At 41.6% G+C, this 18,883-nt stretch overlaps 1 protein-coding gene across 3 annotated transcripts in view; it reads right to left on the minus strand.

Moving 5' to 3' along the window:
- LOC136867332 (uncharacterized) overlaps positions 1–18,883 on the minus strand; it is a 78,867-nt gene that overhangs the window by 37,991 nt on the left and 21,993 nt on the right. For all 3 annotated transcript variants that reach the window (XM_067144492.2, XM_067144491.2, XM_067144493.2), the window contains exon 2: positions 13,076–13,257. In XM_067144492.2, the coding sequence (XP_067000593.2) occupies positions 13,076–13,257 (182 nt within the window). The remainder of the gene's footprint in view (positions 1–13,075; positions 13,258–18,883) is intronic.

Genomic DNA, 18,883 nt, shown 5'->3' on the forward strand with positions numbered 1-18,883 from the left:
GATACAGACATTCATGATGCTTACATTTATCATAGACGTATTCTATCGTTGCGATAAGATATCAAAACTTCGAAATTATTGCGAGCAATTATTGAATATTTTAACACACACACACACATGAGCAGGTAATGACGATTCTTTTCCTCTTAACGTGATTTATTTTTGTGTTCACAAACGAATACTTTAATTACGGTACCTGAAATTTACACGATAAGAATAATTACTATATGGACAGACGATTTTAGAAGTAGTGAAGTAAAATCATAAAATTTACAATAGATTCTGATAACTGAAGTCGTTTAGACATCACTAAGTTGTATCGTCAGCACTAAAAATTACGAGATGAAAAAACATAAAACATACAGGAACTCAAACAAGAAATGTAATGAAGTAGTCTGCGAGCGAAAAAGTACATACGTGTTGGTATCAGTGAAAATCCAAATGGATGTGATGGTTCTAAACAACAAAAGTAAGTTCCAATATAGTCTAGTGCGCATACGTGAGCATGTGATCGCTTACAACCAATCAGTAACAAGAACTAAATCTTGGATTTCTGGGCTGTTGATAATTGTAAGGCCAAGGGCAGGCTAGTGGTTGGGAACACGTCGAAGGTAGCGGTCGGCGGACCCTAGAAGGGAAACCGGAGTCATTACCCCAGCTGTCTAAAATACAGGGAGGACTCTAATCACTCTATGTCGGTTCGTTGAACTCATCCGCCATATTTAAGATATTTGCTTCTAAGTTCCTGAAGCCGTCCATGTCTTCGCCATGACACCTTCTACGCAGGTGTTGTATCCAACTGGTTCCTATTGGTTGTTCTGCGCCTCTTACTTCCTTGGTACTCTATTACTCAAAGTCATATTCATTGACTATTCAGTAAAAGTTTTCAGCCCGACCGGGAATCGAACTCGAAGTGTTATGCATTCGAACTCCAGTGCCTTACCCCGAGACCACACTTCACTGCCGAGTATTTACTCTGAAATCATGGGTAATGAAGTACAATAAATAAACGGCTCAAAAAATCCATTTCTACAAGTAAAATTATGGTGAATTTTGTTTAAGGGGAGGTGTTAGCCCCTATACTAACAATGTTAAATTGCCATACTTTGTGACCCGTTTTCTCTGGAACCGTTAGCCCCACAAATATCAAATTTGGTATGCTGTTATGGTGATACCTTGTATGTATACTGAGTTTGTTTCAAGAAGGACGGCACATACACCCAGCCCTCGGGCCATTGGAATTAACCAATGTAGGTTAAAATCCCTGACCCGGCGGGAATCTAACCCGGGACCCTCTGAACCAAAGGCCAGTACGCTGACCATTCAGCCAAAGAGTCGGACAGTATCTCAATGATAACGTCCGACAGTGATGTATGGTCTTGGCGTAATGGTTAGTCCACACCAAAGTTAATAAACAATGTTTACGAAACAAAGTTAATAAACAATGTTAAGAAAAACATTTCTCAAGATGTTAATAAACTTTTGTTTACAAACCTCTTTAACATTGTGTCCACACCAAATAAACTTTTGTTAACAAACTTCTTTAACATTGTGTCCACACGAAAATATCTGTTTGTGAGGTTACAATGGATAGGATCAGGAAGAAAATACAGCTGCAGCTTTCATTATTTTAATGAGTGCAATTAGAGAAAAATGCAGACGCAAAGCGTGGCAAAGAAAAATATTGGAAAAGCGTTTAGAATTAAGTTTGGAGAGGACACTTAGGCCTATATCAGAACTTTTAATTCATGATGCAGCAGGCTTTCAAAACTTTCTGAGAATGTCCCCACTAGACTTTCAGTTCTTGTTGACAGTAATTGAGTCTGAAATGGCAAGAAATGATACAAATTTATCGGAATGTCATCTGCATTAATGTTAGACTAAGTATAACTTGAAGATTTCTAGCGACTTGTGACTCCTACCAAGGATCATGTAAGAGTGTAAGAGAAATACTCCTACACTTCACTTATGTATTTGTATGGTGTATATGAGTTGCTTGCGATTCGACGGTCGATTTCGAAACATAAATAAAAAGTATTGTATTCCGCGCTACGAATTTGCGTGTTCTAATTGCGTCTTTGCGCATGTGCGAACCGAAATGTTAACGAAAATACGAAATGTTAATGAAAAGTTTCATGTTGTAACCAAGGTTGAAATTTACAAACACAACTTTTATTGCTTCACTTTATGATATTTACATAAATAACTGAAATTTATTTTGAAGCAAAAAGGAATATTGAATCTTGAGAAAAATCTGTCTTTATACAATATGTACAGGTTTACAGTCTTTATATACACTTCTATCTTGAAAAGATAGTCTTTGTGAATTGACACGTTGATAGTCGAGAACTATCTGGCACACTAACATAAATGTCTTTGAGAGTCCTTGTTTGTTGAAGTGCCTGAATTCCTAAAAAGCAAGTTCAATTGATTGAAGAAATTCCACTTAGCGAAACTAAGGGAGCTTGCGTAAATTAGGGAATGAAAATGGCTTGTAAAAGAATTACGGAACATAGGCAGCGGAAACAGGAAAGGGAGCGGTGACCAGAGGTGAAACCTCGTACTGCCAGAAATTCAGTCCACCTGGTCGAAGCACATTTTCAAGAGGAGTAGCCTCCGTGCTCGACGTAGGGTGTATTCTGGAGCTGGACACCGGGCAAGTGGGCAAGTAAGCAGGCAGGGAGCTCCTATTTATAGTACACTCGATGGTCAGGCACGCGCACTGAGGGCTGCACGTCGAAGCTAGCAGAATGATACACAGGCGCGCGTGCAGCTGGCTGGAGGAGCGAGAAAGGGAGCGCCGGACATACAACACCCTCCCCTCCTAAATACGCCGGTACGGCGTGAAACGGCGGCGGCGCTGGCGGCGACTGCGATGCTGGGGCGGAGCTGCTGATGTCTCCGTTGTATTGTCCGGAGCTGGAACTGGGCGGAGTGGCGCTGTCTCGTCCTGAAAGGAACCCATTGTTATTAAATGATCTAAAGCGCGTTCAGCAATAGATTTATCAGGTTTAGCAATAGCATCAATAGCTGGACAGGGGCGGTAGCGCAGACGTATCTGATCTTGATGGCGGCAGATACGTTTCTCCGTAGTCTGAATCTCGTATAGACGATGACCCAAAGATCTGCAGATGACTCCAGGTATCCAGAGTGGGTTGGATTTGAATGTCCTGGTGTAGACCTTGTCGTTGAGGGAGAACTTCGTTGGTGAGGTCTTATGCTGGGCCGGAAGAGGCTGTAACAGAGAAAGTAAAGTTCTGTGAGGTCGTCCATGGAGCTTCTGTGCAGGAGTGATATTATCAGCGCCGGGTAGAGTTCTGTAGTTGTTTAAGAGTTGGAGCAAGGCTTGGTCTTTAGTTAAGCCTGAAGAGACAGCTTTCTTCATACTTCTTTTAAATGTTTGTACGAAGCGTTCAGCTTCACCATTAGATTGAGGGTGAAAAGGTGGTGCTAGGATATGACGAATGCCATTATGTGTACAAAAGTTCTGAAAAGCAGTAGCTGTAAATTGAGGTCCGTTGTCCGAAATGAGTACTTGCGGTAAACCTTCTGTAGTAAAGATTTTCTGGAGAGCACGAATGGTAGTTTCGGTTGTAGTAGTCGAATGCATATCCACGACATATGGAAAGTTTGACAGTGAATCGATGACTATTAACCACATGGAATTGAGGAAAGGACCTGCGAAATCGATGTGAACTCGTTCCCATGGAGTAGTAGCAGGAGGCCATGAAGCAAGATCAGAAGACGGGGCGTTCTGATTCGTTTGACATTGCTCACAAGGACGTATTAGCTTTTCGATGGCGGCATCAATACCGGGCCAGTAGCAGTGTTGACGGGCGAGTTGCTTTGTTCTGGAGATACCCCAATGGCTTTGGTGTAATAATTCGAGGACTTGTTTCTGTAGGCTAAGTGGGATAACCACTCGGAAGATGGTGCCTGCTTCTAGTAATACAACTCCGGCACGAGTCGTGAGACGATGCTGCATACGATGATAAGGTGCCAGGTGGGCAGAAAGTGTGCTCTGAAGAGGCCAACCGTTGCGGATGTAAGTACGTACAGTAGCAAGTATACTGTCCTTATCCGTAGCTTTAGCTATGCAGGTAGCATCAATAGGAAAACTGGATACAGTATCTTCAAGTTCTATGTCCAACTGAAGACATTCAGATTCTTGAGAATCGAAGGCAGTATCAGGACCAACGGGTAAGCGGGAGAGGGCATCAGCATTACAATGCTGGGATGTGGCTCGATATACAATCTGATAGGAATAATCAGAAAGGAACATGGACCATCTTTGAAGCTTTCTGAGGGAATTCTCTGGGATCTTATTACCAGGATGGAATAAGTGTACGAGAGGCTTATGATCGGTAATGATCAGGAAACGGTTGCCATAGAGATATTCATTGAAACGGCGAATACCAAAGATGATGGCTAAAGCTTCTTTCTCTATCTGTGAGTATCGACGTTGATGGTCATTAAGTGTTTTCGAAGCGAAGGCGATGGGGCGTTCTTGTCCATGACGATCCTTCTGTGAGAGAACGGCACCGACACCGTAGTCTGAAGCGTCAGTAGCTAGCGTGATGATCTTGTCGGGCTGAAAATGAGTGAGTTGTATAGCTTGAATTAAGGCGTTGTTGATTGTTTTCCATGCCTGTTGGCATTGCGGAGTCCACTGAAACTTAACACCTTTTTTACGTAGAGCGTTTAATGGAGCTGCCACTGTAGCGAAGCGTGGAATGAACTTATTATAATAGTTCGCTTTGCCTATGAAGGACTGAAGCTGCTTGAGGTTCTGAGGTGCTGGCATGTTTACTATCGCTGAGACATTCTGTGTACTAGGACGAATTCCATTCTTATCAAGTATATGTCCTAGGTATTGAACTTGAGGCTGAAAGAAGGTACATTTAGCGAGATTCGCTCGTAGGCCATTGTCTTTCAATTTCTGGAGAAGGAGGCGTAGATTGGTTAGATGTTCCTGATGATCTTTTCCAGTAACAATAATATCATCCAGGTAGTTAGCACAACCGGGAATGGAGGCGGTGAGTTGAGCCAAATAGCGCTGAAAAATAGCCGCTGAGGATGAAACACCAAATGGGAGTCGCTGGAGCTGGAGCAGTCCGAGAGGAGTGTTGAGTGTGAGAAATTTCTTAGATTCTTCGTCTAAAAGTAGCTGGAGATATGCTTCTTTAAGATCAACTCGAGAGAAGAATTGTCCACCAGAGAGACGACGGAATAAGTCTTCTGGACGTGGAATAGGAAAGATATCTGTGTCGAGTTGTGCGTTGACTGTAGATCGAAAATCACCACAAAGTCGAACATTACCATCAGGTTTCTTGATTACCACGAGTGGAGTAGCCCATTGACTAGAAGTAACTGGTACAACAATTCCAGTTTGTATCCATCTTTCTAATTCTTTCGTGACCTGGTCTTGAAGTGCTAGGGGTACTGGACTTGAAGCGAGGCTTAGCTCCGGATTTCAGCTGTATGTGAGCTGTATAGTCTTTGGCTGTTCCGAGTTGAGAGTCGAAGACTTCAGGAAACTGCGCTAGGAGAGCGGTAACGTCAGAAGTAGGATGCAATGTAGATACGACGTTAATGTTGTCATGTATCTGGAAACCAAATAAGTTAAATAGATCCATGCCCATAATGTTTGATGCAGTGTAGTTGTTAACTACGAGAAGAGGAAAGGCCTTCTGAATTCCTTTATAACTAGCCTGAAGCTTGATTTGACCTTTGATGTCAATTTTCTTCTTGTTAAATGTCACGAGCTGGATGTCAGCTGGAGAGCATGAAGGTGAACCTAAGTTGTGGTAGGTAGTCAGGTTAATAATAGAGACAGGAGATCCAGTGTCTAATTGAAAATCGACAGATCGATCAGAGAATGAGAGAGGAATGATGATTTTGTGAGAATCCTTTGTGGGAAGAATAAGATTGATCTGATCAACTTCCATGTCTTGGCGGGGCTGTATATGCTTCCGGCGTGCTGCAGTAGTCTTAGCAGGGCGGAGCGAACTTTGACAGACAGTTTTAATATGTCCAAGTTTATTACATCGTTCACAAGTAGCTTTGAAAAAACGACAGTCACGACGTTCATGATGCTTGAAACAACCTCGGCAGGAAGGCAGGAGTTTCGAGGTGCTTTTAGAATTGGGCTTCCGTGTAGCATTACGAGAGGGAACCTGGCGAGAATGCTTGGTGGAGAGCGCCTTATCCGTACGGTTCACTGTAGCAGAGGACTTGCGGGCCTGAGGCGAGACTTGTGCAACTTCGTGTGGAGAAGCTATGGCTGCGGCAGTCTTGGTAGTAAGCTCATAAACCGTAGCAATACGCTGGACGTCTTCTAAAGAAGGGTTACTCTGCTTGACAGCATCAAAACGTATTTTGTCTTCAGGAGTATGTAAAATTATCATGTCCCGAATGAGAGAATCAGTGTAGGATGAACCACAACCGTCCTTGGAGCAGATGAACTGGCAGGGTTTAGCTAGACCACGCAATTCAGTTATCCATTCAGTATGTGTCTGATGGGGTTGCTTTCTGCTCTGAAAAAATTTATAGCGAGCAGCCACTATGTGAGGAGCTTTGGCATAGTGTTCCGTGAGACGGGCCAAGAGCTGCGTGAAGGGTACCCCAGATAAGTGTTCTTCCGGACTTAATGTACGTAGTAATTCACACGTAGCATTGCCAACCGAACTAAGAAATAGTGCGCGGCGGCGTTGATCATCTGTGACAGAATGGCAGATGAAATGCTGTTGTAAACGGGCTAAATAAACTGACCATTCTTCCGTAGCCGGATCAAAAGCAGAGAACGGAGGAATAGCTGATGGCTGTGTAGAGACAGAAATAGCTTGAATAGCCTGAATTAATGCTGCCTGTTGTTGTTGCATAAACTGTTGTTGTTGCTGCTGTAAGGCTTGGAAGATCGTAGCGAGTTGTTCCGCAGTAGCCATTGCGAGATGCGTGCAAGAAATAGTAAGGTAAGCTGTGTGTCAGAACTGGTTGGAGTGTCGTTGGTGTTTAGCACGTCGCCGTAGAGTTGACAACTGGGCCTGTTGAATTGTAGTGTCGTTGTGTACCTCGTGGCTATAGAGTTGGCGATTGGGGCTGATGACGTGTAGTTTGTTGCTGGTGACCTCGTCGCTATAGAGTTGGCAACTGGGGTCGAAGAATGGTAGTGGTGTGCTTTTTTACCTCGTCGCCATAGAGTTGTGTTGTAACCAAGGTTGAAATTTACAAACACAACTTTTATTGCTTCACTTTATGATATTTACATAAATAACTGAAATTTATTTTGAAGCAAAAAGGAATATTGAATCTTGAGAAAAATCTGTCTTTATACAATATGTACAGGTTTACAGTCTTTATATACACTTCTATCTTGAAAAGATAGTCTTTGTGAATTGACACGTTGATAGTCGAGAACTATCTGGCACACTAACATAAATGTCTTTGAGAGTCCTTGTTTGTTGAAGTGCCTGAATTCCTAAAAAGCAAGTTCAATTGATTGAAGAAATTCCACTTAGCGAAACTAAGGGAGCTTGCGTAAATTAGGGAATGAAAATGGCTTGTAAAAGAATTACGGAACATAGGCAGCGGAAACAGGAAAGGGAGCGGTGACCAGAGGTGAAACCTCGTACTGCCAGAAATTCAGTCCACCTGGTCGAAGCACATTTTCAAGAGGAGTAGCCTCCGTGCTCGACGTAGGGTGTATTCTGGAGCTGGACACCGGGCAAGTGGGCAAGTAAGCAGGCAGGGAGCTCCTATTTATAGTACACTCGATGGTCAGGCACGCGCACTGAGGGCTGCACGTCGAAGCTAGCAGAATGATACACAGGCGCGCGTGCAGCTGGCTGGAGGAGCGAGAAAGGGAGCGCCGGACATACAACATTTCATTCACAAAAGTTAAAGAAATTTTGTTTATCAACATGCTCGAAAAGTTAATGAACACGCTATTTTGTTTATTAACAGGCAGAAATGTTCATGAACAATGTTTATTAACAAAGTTAACGAAAACATCTTGGTGTGGACGCACCTTTAGGCGCTGGAGTATGGACGCTGAACACTGGAGCTCGAATACCCATAGAGGGGAGCATTTTTACTGAATAGTAAATGAATATACGGTACCTTTCAGTAATAGAGTACCAAGGAAGTGAAAAGTTCAGAGCAACCTATACGAGCAGCTGAGTAGAAAGTGTCTTGGCGGAGACATGGATGGCTTCAGAAACCTAGAAGCAAATATCTTAAATATGGTGGGTGAGATAATATGAACTACGGAATTGTAAAAAAGCGACAATGTCCAGGAAATGGTTGAAAAGAAATACGAAATGAGTAAAGGAAATTGTTCAAGGATTGAATTGAAAATGGTGGTAGCGCCTGTGAGGCAGGCGACCCTCACAACAAGGTTCAACGATCTACTTTTAAACAAATCGACATAGAGTACTCCCTGTATTTTAGACAGCTGGGGTAATGGCTTCGGTTTCCACTCTGGAGTCGGACGACCGCTGCCTCCGACGTGTTCCCAATCACTAGCCCACCCCTCACCATACATTCACCAATAGACCAGAAATCCAAGATTTGGTTCTGGTTACTGATTGGTTGTAAGCAATCACATGCTCACGCATGCACTACTGTACACTTGGATTTGGCGTTATTCATTGTAAAGTAATTTAAATCTGTAGCTCACGTGATATGTATTATTATTGTCGTATTCAAACAGTTATTTACATATTTGTTTTACCCTAGTTACTCGACAGTGGATATACGAGCATGATACTATGGAAGTCAGTAGCGTATCCAGGATCGATCGATGGCGGTGTTATAGTTACAAAATGATGATAGAACATAATGAAGCTGCTTGTGAGTGTATTTACAAGCACACTAGTAAAAGTGAATTATGTTGATATTCAGATTGCAGTTTACTACAAAATCTTACATTAAAATACAGAACGAGAACAATATGATCATAGTCAACAGTTTTACAGCGAATGATATGTTCATGTTACAATCTAAAATCCAACTTTCGAGGCTTCTAACAAAGTAGATTAAAGAGATCTGTTGGTTTTACAGTTATGTCTCTGTGAATGTTGATAAGAACCAACACATTGAGTCAACTTGTTTATTATCAGTTTCCGTTTATTTTATCTTTTAAAACTTCCGTGGGGGGGGGGGAGGGAGGGGGTCTAACCAGCAATAACCCACTCTTGGCTACACCCCTGATTACCGCACTTAAATTGATATCAGAAAACTTACAATTTTAAAGTTTTGATGTATACCTTATTCCTCCTATCCCCGCAAACGCGGATACTTTTTGCTGTTTGTAAATGTTTTGCCCTTCTCCCCACTAAGAATTGCCAATCGCCGCTACTGTGCGTCCTTATCCGTAATAGGTGGGAGTCGGTGGCAATATTCAATGTCCCAGTCAGGTAGAATTTCCACTCCACCTGCACCTGCGAGTCAGTGGCGTATGCTGCAGTCAAGACATGGGCTATCACTAGACTTAGGTTACCCATTTTCGATAGTTGGTTTAGTGAACGTCAAGCCTTAGGGTTTTGAGCTGCAGCTAATAGCCGTCGGACTAGCCTGCCCTAGCATCTGCTACTGCCAATATTCAACACCTGATCAATGTAGATGGTAGCCAACGAATCAGCCTCCTCGTACTCTTAATTCCCCTAGCTCGGGGACTGGGTGTTTATGACTTCTTCACCATTCACTTCATCAGGTCACCATCAAGCCTTTCCAGAGGCTATACATTATTATTTTTATTATTATTATTATTATTATTATTATTATTATTATTATTATTATTATTATTATTATTATTACTATTATTATTATTTCTTAATCCGTTTGTCCTCCAGGGTTGGTTTTTCCCTCGGAGTCGGCGAGAGATCCCACCTCTACACTCAAGGCCAGTGTCCTGGAACGTGAGACTTTGGGTCGGGGATACAACTGGGAAGGAGGACCAGTACCTCGTCTAGGTGGCCTCACCTGCTATGCTGAACAGGGACCTTGTGGGGGATGGGAAGATCGGAAAGAGACAAGGAAGAAAGAAGGAAGCGGCCGTGGCCTTAGGTTAGTTACCAACCCGGCATTTGCCTGGAGGAGAAGTGGGAAACCACGGAAAACCACTTCGAGCATGGCTGAGGTAGGAATTGAACCCTCCTATTACTTAGTTCACCTCCTTAGGCTGAGTGGACCCCGTTCCAGCCCTCGTACCACTTTTCAAATTTCGATGCAGGGTCGTGATTCGAACCCGGGTCTCCGGGGGTGGCAGCTAAACACACTAACCACTACACCACAGAGGTGGATATTATTATTATTATTATTATTATTATTATTATTATTATTATTATTTTCTCAGTTGCAAACAATAAGCATGGCCAACAATAAAGTTTGTGAAGTTCGCATGAGCTACATAACCACTTATACTTTTCATACTTACTTAAGTTGAAATACCCTTTGTATGGATTCTTGTTTTTCTCCTCCTGTTCACACTGTAACTGAGTAAGAGGTGGGCTAGGCTTACCATTTTTAATTATCAGCAATTTATCTTCATATTTCAGTTGCGAGAATGGTTTATCCAACAACTTACACACGGTTCAGCCATTTCACAAAAGTAACATCACAAGGTCACAGTGACGTTAAACACTATAACTTCAGATAAACTAAAATTGTTCTGAGATCAATTGAAAAATACCAATAATTTCCAACTATAAGCAACCCATAAGATGTCCTGCATATGCAAAAACAAACTCGTGATACTGTAGCACATGGGTGAATCCTATCAATTCGGACACTTCGGAGAACTTGGAGTCTTTGGGCCTTCTCTTTCCATCGCTGTCTCTCGAGTTAGCGGCGGCGATTTGACGGACCGAAGCCTACCAGAGCTCAAGGTTAGTATCCTCTCGTTCCCCGCACCATTCCGACATTCGCCAGCAAGCCTCGCGCGGTGGGTCGAGGGGAGTGGGCCGAAGGCGATGTTAGTCTGATGCCTTGCTCTCAGAAATACGAGCGACGTTCTTTCTTAATACCTTCAAGTTTTGTAAATGGAAGAATGTGTCAGATTGTTACATTATAATAAGATTTAGATTTCCATCGTTCTCATTTGAGGCTTGGGCTTCACTGATAGCCTTGGTAGCCCTCAGTATACGCCACTGCTGCGAGTTGAGTTTCTACGGTGTGTCATAAACAATCTCGATCTTAGAGACTGGTATGCCGGCGATTTCTAAATTATAATTCTTGGAATATTGCTATAAATCGTTGATTTGCTCCTTCAAATGATTTTTATTCTTTTTTTTTCTTGCTAGGGGCTTTACGTCGCACCGACACAGATAGGTCTTATGGCGACGATGGGATAGGAAAGGCCTAGGAGTTGGAAGGAAGCGGCCGTGGCCTTAATTAATGTACAGCCCCAACATTTGCCTGGTGTGAAAATGGGAAACCACGGAAAACCATCTTCAGGGCTGCCGATAGTGGGATTCGAACCTGCTATCTCCCGGATGCAAGCTCACAGCCGCGTGCCTCTACGCGCACGGCCAACTCGCCCGGTTTTTTATTCTTTGAGAGCACTATTTGCAGCCTTGTTGTTGTTGACTTCGCCGGTTAGATGGTGTATGTACTTTTTTTGGTTCACCGTTTTGCTGTAGTAGTTTATTACATTTTTTTTGGGACTGAAACTCCAATGAGCTGCAGACGTCTTTCAGGACTTGTTGCATTTTGTTTACAGCTTCACACAGGCGTGTACTGTCCACTTTGACCTTATTCTGATGAAAAGTGAATGATGATGATGGTTTAGCAGAAGTAGGGTTGTGTTTACATTGTTTACAACGCCACAACATTTCCCCTGGATTTGCCAACATTGTCTTAGAAACAGCGTTCAAAACTCCCTCATAGTTTACGTAAAACGTTTTACAACACTTTCCTTCACACTGCACTCGAGTTTCGTGCTCCTTCAGCGTTAATTTGCAGGAACTGAATGTAACATTGCTAGAATTGGGCGCCATGTTACCTAACCACCTAATCTTGCTGAGGAACAGAAATGAACTTGTCAGACTCTGCTAAGAAATAGATGTAGAAGAACTGAGATTGGTGAGGAAAGAACCTATCAATTTGGATATGCAAATATGAAGGAATGGAGAATGTCTTTGTCTCTCTCCTGTGATCTGTGTTTTTACCTCTTCTGTCCATTCCCTAGGGATGGACAGGAAGAGGAGGAGGAGGAGGTTGATTTCCAGCACTGGTACACTGAAGTGCTCTTCTTCTGGACGTTATATCATGAAAAGAAAGTAAATGTCCCTGCTGTCGACCATTACTGAGTCTGCACTACATGATTTTAAGTGATAATGCAGTGATATTGGTTTATAAGAAAGGTCATCCCTGTTCCAGACAATACTGACACAGTGCACATTCTAATTGCAGCCATTTTACACTGAATTTTTTGAGTACTGGAGTTATAACATTATGTGTGTGTCTGATAGTAAGGAGATCCTCTCGCCGTACTTCCATGTGTCACTCTTCCTTAAGGATGGTGGATGGTGCTACAGACAAACCAAGAACTAAGGATACCAAGACAAGCAGACAGGTTGATTGTCAATGCCGTTGCTCTGCTGCTATTTAGCAGTGCTAGATCTGGGTTGGTATTTCAGATGGTATAGGCCTATCTCAGCTGAAGATTAGGATTGGCAGTAGGTGCATTGCATTCTATCGACTTAATCCCGCTTCTACGTTTGATCTGCCGGAAACTTGATCTCGCATACTCCCTGACCTTTTATTTTTTCATCACTGTCCTTACCTCTTCTTACTATTATTCCTTCCTCCCAAATTTGCCTGTTTCTGTGACTTGTTTTGTTTTTATATATTTTATTTTGTTTGTTCCTTTTTTTAAATTAAAACATTCGCAACATCAAAATCATCTAACTTTTTACATCAGTATAGAAATTTACAATTCAGTAGGCCTTTGCATGACCATTTTAGAGTTTATAATGGTATGCATTAGTATTTCCTTAGATTATTAGTAGTAGTACACTCATATTTATAATATAAGAATTTACCTCATGCATAGAAGACAATGATTATTTCTTACCAATGATGATAATGATCCCATTTAGATATGAGAGCATGAACTGGACTGCTGTCACAAGACCTCTGAGCTCAACTTTCCAGTATGTTCGTACTTCACAAGGCCATATCACCTCTAACTGAGAGATGTTGGCAGACTCAATATCTCTTAGGAAATCTAAATCTGTCAGAGGAAGGCAATCCGTCCTGAAACAATAAATTCACCTAATATCTTGCTCAATACAACAAAATTACGATGCTGTCAAAATAATTTTTTGCTTTTAAGCCAACTCAGTTATTCATAGATGGATGTTTTATTGGTGGAAGGTTGTATAAATCACAAATAAAATGGGAGATAATAATTTAATTTAAACAAAGAAAAGGAGATTTTCCTTGGCATTTTCTCACTCACTCTAGATAAATATCTGCTGAGAACGCCCATTATAAATAAATAAATAAATAAATAAATAAATAAATAAATAAATAAATAAATAAATAAATAAATAAATAAATAAATAAATAAATAAATAAATAAATAAATCTCGTTTTCTGCCAGATTAGGTGTCTCATTGAGATGAGTTCGATGACTACAGTATGTAGAAAAATAATCTGTACTGATGCCATACTACAGATAATATTTTTAATATTAAGACATAAGTGATTGCTTCAAACTACATTATTAATTTAGAAGACATTTGCTGAGTAGTGGTACGCATAGGGTGAAGTAAGGTGCAGAAAATTATGTGAAACAGAAATCCAAAATTCGACGAGTTAACGAGTTTGTTTCTGCGCTTTTAATGCAAACTATTTTCAAAATGTTGATGATGATGTTTGGTGTTTAAAGGGGCCTAACATCTAGTCCATTGGCCTCTCAAAATGGTGGACCCTAAAATGATATTATCTGTTTGTACTTACAGCTGCTTGCAGTATGAGCTTCAACCTTGCTGTTGACCACGGTAAATTTTTTGTTCCAGTTGTCTGTCTGTTTATAGCGATCTTAGCGTATAATAAGCGAGTGTCTGTGATATTTGACAAGCATATAAATATTACTAAATAGCTATATTTCTTCATCAGGCTCAGTTGAGGGTGAAGTGATTCACAAAGCATTTTGAAGACTAGTTTACTATTGGTGCTTTCTCTTTCCTCAAATGCAAACTTCTCCAAGTGTGCTAACTGGTGACAACCTTTCCCTGTTATCAGCAATTGCAAGAAAAATGACATCAGATTTGTATGCAATCAAAATAGGCCTACTCTATTTACTTAATTCAACCTCTTGATGCGACTTATTTCATTCTGTGAAGAATGATTGCAGGAAACTGCTATTGGCATGAAAGAACAACAAAATAGGGTAGTAATAACAAAAGTTGAGTCCCCTTTACTTCTAAAGAAAAGGCTCTTGAACCTTACATCTAAATTAAAAGTGTTGATTCATAATGGATTTAGGAAAACAAGGTTAATCTCATTTGATAGAAATCAAGTTTTGGAGTAATTGCCAAACCATGGAATTGATGTGGTTGATGTGGAGTATAACATCAATGCATTTTTTGTGGAGATTTTGAAACATTTATTATACCGTGATCCAGTGAAGAGCTGAAAAGAAAGCTGCCAAAATATTCACATTTCACCTGGCACAAGAATTAGTGCTAAAAGTACTGATTCTAATTGATCAAGTGATGATAGCCTAAGTAATGTTGGGCCACATGAATATGGTTTCTTCAGAGAATGATGGCAGTGATTGTGAAGAAGAACCAGCAGCTCCTCCAAGATAGGAAAGGCCAGCAGACTACGCAAACCTGCAGCCATGGGATTACCTACATTATAATGGAATGAAAACTCTTAGAGGAGGTAGGCTTGACTACACTTGCTACAGGTATCCTACTCAAGCAACTTCTGTGGAAATGAACAGCAATTTTACCTTGTGTAGAGTCGAACTGATGTTTATGAAATCACACAGGAACCATGGAGATACTTTTGTCTGGCCAGATATTGATGCTATTGGTGTTGTACATCCACACAAAGTTGTTGAAAAACTGGAAATGCCAAATATGGACAAATGTTCGTTTACAGGAAGAGGATTTAGTGAACGGAATAATTTGTCAAGTTCTTCAAGTTCTTAGAAATCATTTAGAAAAAGACTAGGTGAAAAATGGGTAGGGAATCTGCCACCTGAGCGACAGTCCTACATGGAGATCAATAATGATTAATTGATTTATTGATTGAACAATGGGATCGGTAATTATTACTCGTAGAAACTGTAGTACCTTAGGCAGTAAGTTAGTGTCACAGATAAATGAGCATTATTGGCATCAGAATAATTCGCAACTCGTATTTCGATGTGAAGTTGGGAGATAAACGGGGGTTGGGGACAGGGGTATTAACAACGTGTATGGCGCTATACGAATGTTTTGCACGGGTAAGAATTTGGTCTCGAACCGCCACTGTTAGCGCCCATGAAGATAGTTATCTATGGTTTCCCATTTTCACACTAGACAAGTGCTGGGGATGTACCTTAATTAAGGCCATGGTCGCTTTCTTTCAACTTGTAGCCCTTTCCTATCCCATCGTCGTCATAAAACCTATCTGTATAAGTAAAAAAAAAATGTGATAAATAAACAAATACAGCACAGTATGCAAATGCCTATGCGATTCAAATATAGGTAGGTAAGGGTTATTCTGCCCGAAGGCAGGTCCGAACCTCCGCAGAGGTGTTCCTCAGCCGGAGTTTAGGTGCGGTAGGGTGGCCAGTTCCTTTCCGCTCCTCCATTCCCTTACCCCCCACCAACAGCGCGTGGCAACCCACCCAACTCCTGACCACGCCCAATGTTGCTTAACTTCGGAGATCTCACGGGATCCGGTGTTTCAACACGGCTACGGCCTTTGGCATTTAAATATAGCACCAGAAATAAGAATCTACTGACTAGCTAGCTTGACATGCACTTACTCAGCCCTTAGCCTCCGATTAAAGAATACAGGGGTTCTGATTTATGATGGAACAACGCCTTTGTCACAACCGAGGTCATTGAATTTTCAAAGAAAATGTTCATCTTGTAGCCGCTCCTGTTTAGATATTATGGTTAGCAAGGAAGGGGACGCCGACATACTGTTAGCCACTAGCGACTTCTCGGACAGGGATTAAATGTAAGTTTTGTGGCTATATGAAATGTAAGATCACACGAGTGTTGTACATTTCTAAGAATAAATTACTGTATTAATTGTAATCATTCGAAGCATACACATAATACGAATGTTGGGGCATATGCCATGACAACTACTATTTTCCCCCGTGCAAATGCGGGATCTACCAGACAAATGGAAATATACAGATGGGAGTGGGGGGCATAAGCTGCTCTGGAATGTATGAATAATGTCGAGTAGGTTTACCAGGTGTAGGATATAAAGCAAGGATTCTGTCAGCCATGAAATCCTTCTGATAAATAATGTTTATTCCCAGAGAGTTCAGTAACGTTTATGTTAAATCCTCAAAGTCGGCATCTAGATTGTCTACAACATTTTTCCAACGACGCGGGAGATCTTGGATGCCAGTCGTCTTAGCATATGTGAATTTTGCAATCTCATATATCACAGCTTTGTCCATATCCTGTCGTGTTCCAAACCGTCTCCCACGCAATGGTTCTTTCACTCTGGGTATTAGGTTAAAATCACATGGGGACAGGTCCGGTGAATATGGCAGGTGTTCTAGTACTTCCCAAGCCCAGCGCTGAAGTTGCCTTCGTATAAACTCTGCTGCATGCGGTCTGGCGTTGACATGGAGAACGATGGCAGAGTGGAGAAGATCCGGACATTTGTCCCTAATAGTACGACGTAATTTCCTCTGCAGGAAGGTTCTGTAGTTCGTCGCAACCGTTTTTCATGTTAAGATAGCATCAGCGACACGATCAGGTGGATATGGTAGAGTGAAATATAACAGCAGCAGGCTGAAGGAGACTACCATCAAATAAGAGTTCTCAATAGAACTTCGAAATCGGCACGAAGAGCTGGGCAAACTGAAGCAGGAAGAGATCAAGGATATCGATCAACTTTGGACTAAGGCTAAAGAAGCGTTCAACTCGACCTGTGAGGCGGTACTTGGAGTAAAATAGAAAGAAAGACCTGACTGGGTTTCACAAGACACTTGGAACTTAACTGAGGAGAGAAGAATCGCTAAAACTAAGAAAAATGCTGCTAAAACACGAGATGCTAAAGAGAGGACCCACAAGGAGTATGCTGCCATCAATCGATCAGTTAAGCGTTGCTTTCGCAGTGATAAAAGGACGTTTGTTAATAAGCTAGCCACAAAAGCAGAGCATGCAGCGGAATTAGGAGATGTAAGAACTGTCTACACCATCACAAGACAATTGGTCATCAACAAATTTGATGGTAGTAAGCCAATTAAGAATAAAGATGGCAACCTTCTTACCTCCGAAGAAGATGAGATGAAGAGATGGAGAGGGTATTTTACGGAAGTCCTGAACCGCATTACAGAACAAACTGAGGAACCAGAGGAGGAGGATGAAGAGATATCAGAAGACCGAAGGATCAGCAGTGAGCCACCAACAAAACAAGAAATAGTTAAAGCCATCAAACACCTAAAGAATGGTAAAGCTCCAGGACTAGATAATGTCATACCTGAAGCTCTCAAAACAAATCCAGAGGTATCTGCAGATTTACTGCTTCCACTGATTTATGCTATCTGGGAAAAGAGACTTTCCCAAAAGAATGGAACAAAAGGCTGCTTATCAAACTTCTGAAGAGAGGGGTCCTGTCGGTTTGCGACAACTGGCGTGGTATCACGCTGCTCTCTATGCCCAACAAGGTTCTTTCACGAGTCATTCTCGACAGGATCAAAGTGTATGTGGACAGTAAGCTGAGAAAAGAGCAGGCTGGGTTCCAAGAAGGCCACTCCTGTGCCAATCAGATCATTACCTTACGGATAATTGCAGAGCAATCAGCAGAATATCAGTCATCTTTGTATTTGCTCTTTATTGACTTTGAGAAGGCCTTCGACAGCATTTTAGAGCTAAGATCTGGAGAGCAATGAATATCTTCGGCATTCCCAAGAAGATCATCAGTCTGATTAAGTGCATGTACGATAAATATACATGCCAGGTGGAACATAAAGGACGTTTGACGGAACCAATTGAAGTTGAGACTGGTGTGAAAAATTATGTCTATTTTCACCCATACTGTTCCTTATGACTCTTGATGTTGTCATGAGAAGCGTAATGAATCGACGATTGGGAATCCACTGGGATCTTACTCAACGACTGGAAGATTTGGACTTTGCCAATGACCTATGTTTACTTGCTCATAGTTGTAAAGATTTGGAAATTAAGCTTAAAGACCTGGAAACTGAGGCACAGGAAGTTGGACTTCGGATTAGCATTAAGAAGCCGAAGGAAATGTGATTGAGAAACCAAAATAACACTCCGTTACAATTGGATGGGCATGTTACAGAGAAGGTGAATAGCTTTTGCTACCTGGGATGCATTGCAACAGTGAACTGAGGGGCAGATGATGATGTGACCAACCGTTTGAACAAAGCTAAGGGTGCGTTCGCAACACTCCGTCCTATATGGCGGTATAAAGAACTCAGTTTGAGAGCAAAACTGCGGATATTCAATAGCAATGTTGAGTCTGTGCTGCTTTCTGCATGTGAAACCTGGAAAATGACCAAATGTTTGACACGGAAGATGCAGGCATTTGTGAACAAATGTCTTAGAAATATCTTAGGGATATACTGGCCAGAAGTGGTGTCAAATGAGGAACTGTGGAAGAGAACGCACCAATTACCGACTGAACAGCAGACTAAGAAAAGAAAGTGACAGTGTATTAG

Source organism: Anabrus simplex, chromosome 3 (assembly GCF_040414725.1).
Source record: "Anabrus simplex isolate iqAnaSimp1 chromosome 3, ASM4041472v1, whole genome shotgun sequence".
In the NCBI taxonomy this organism is placed as follows: Eukaryota; Metazoa; Arthropoda; class Insecta; order Orthoptera; family Tettigoniidae; genus Anabrus; species Anabrus simplex.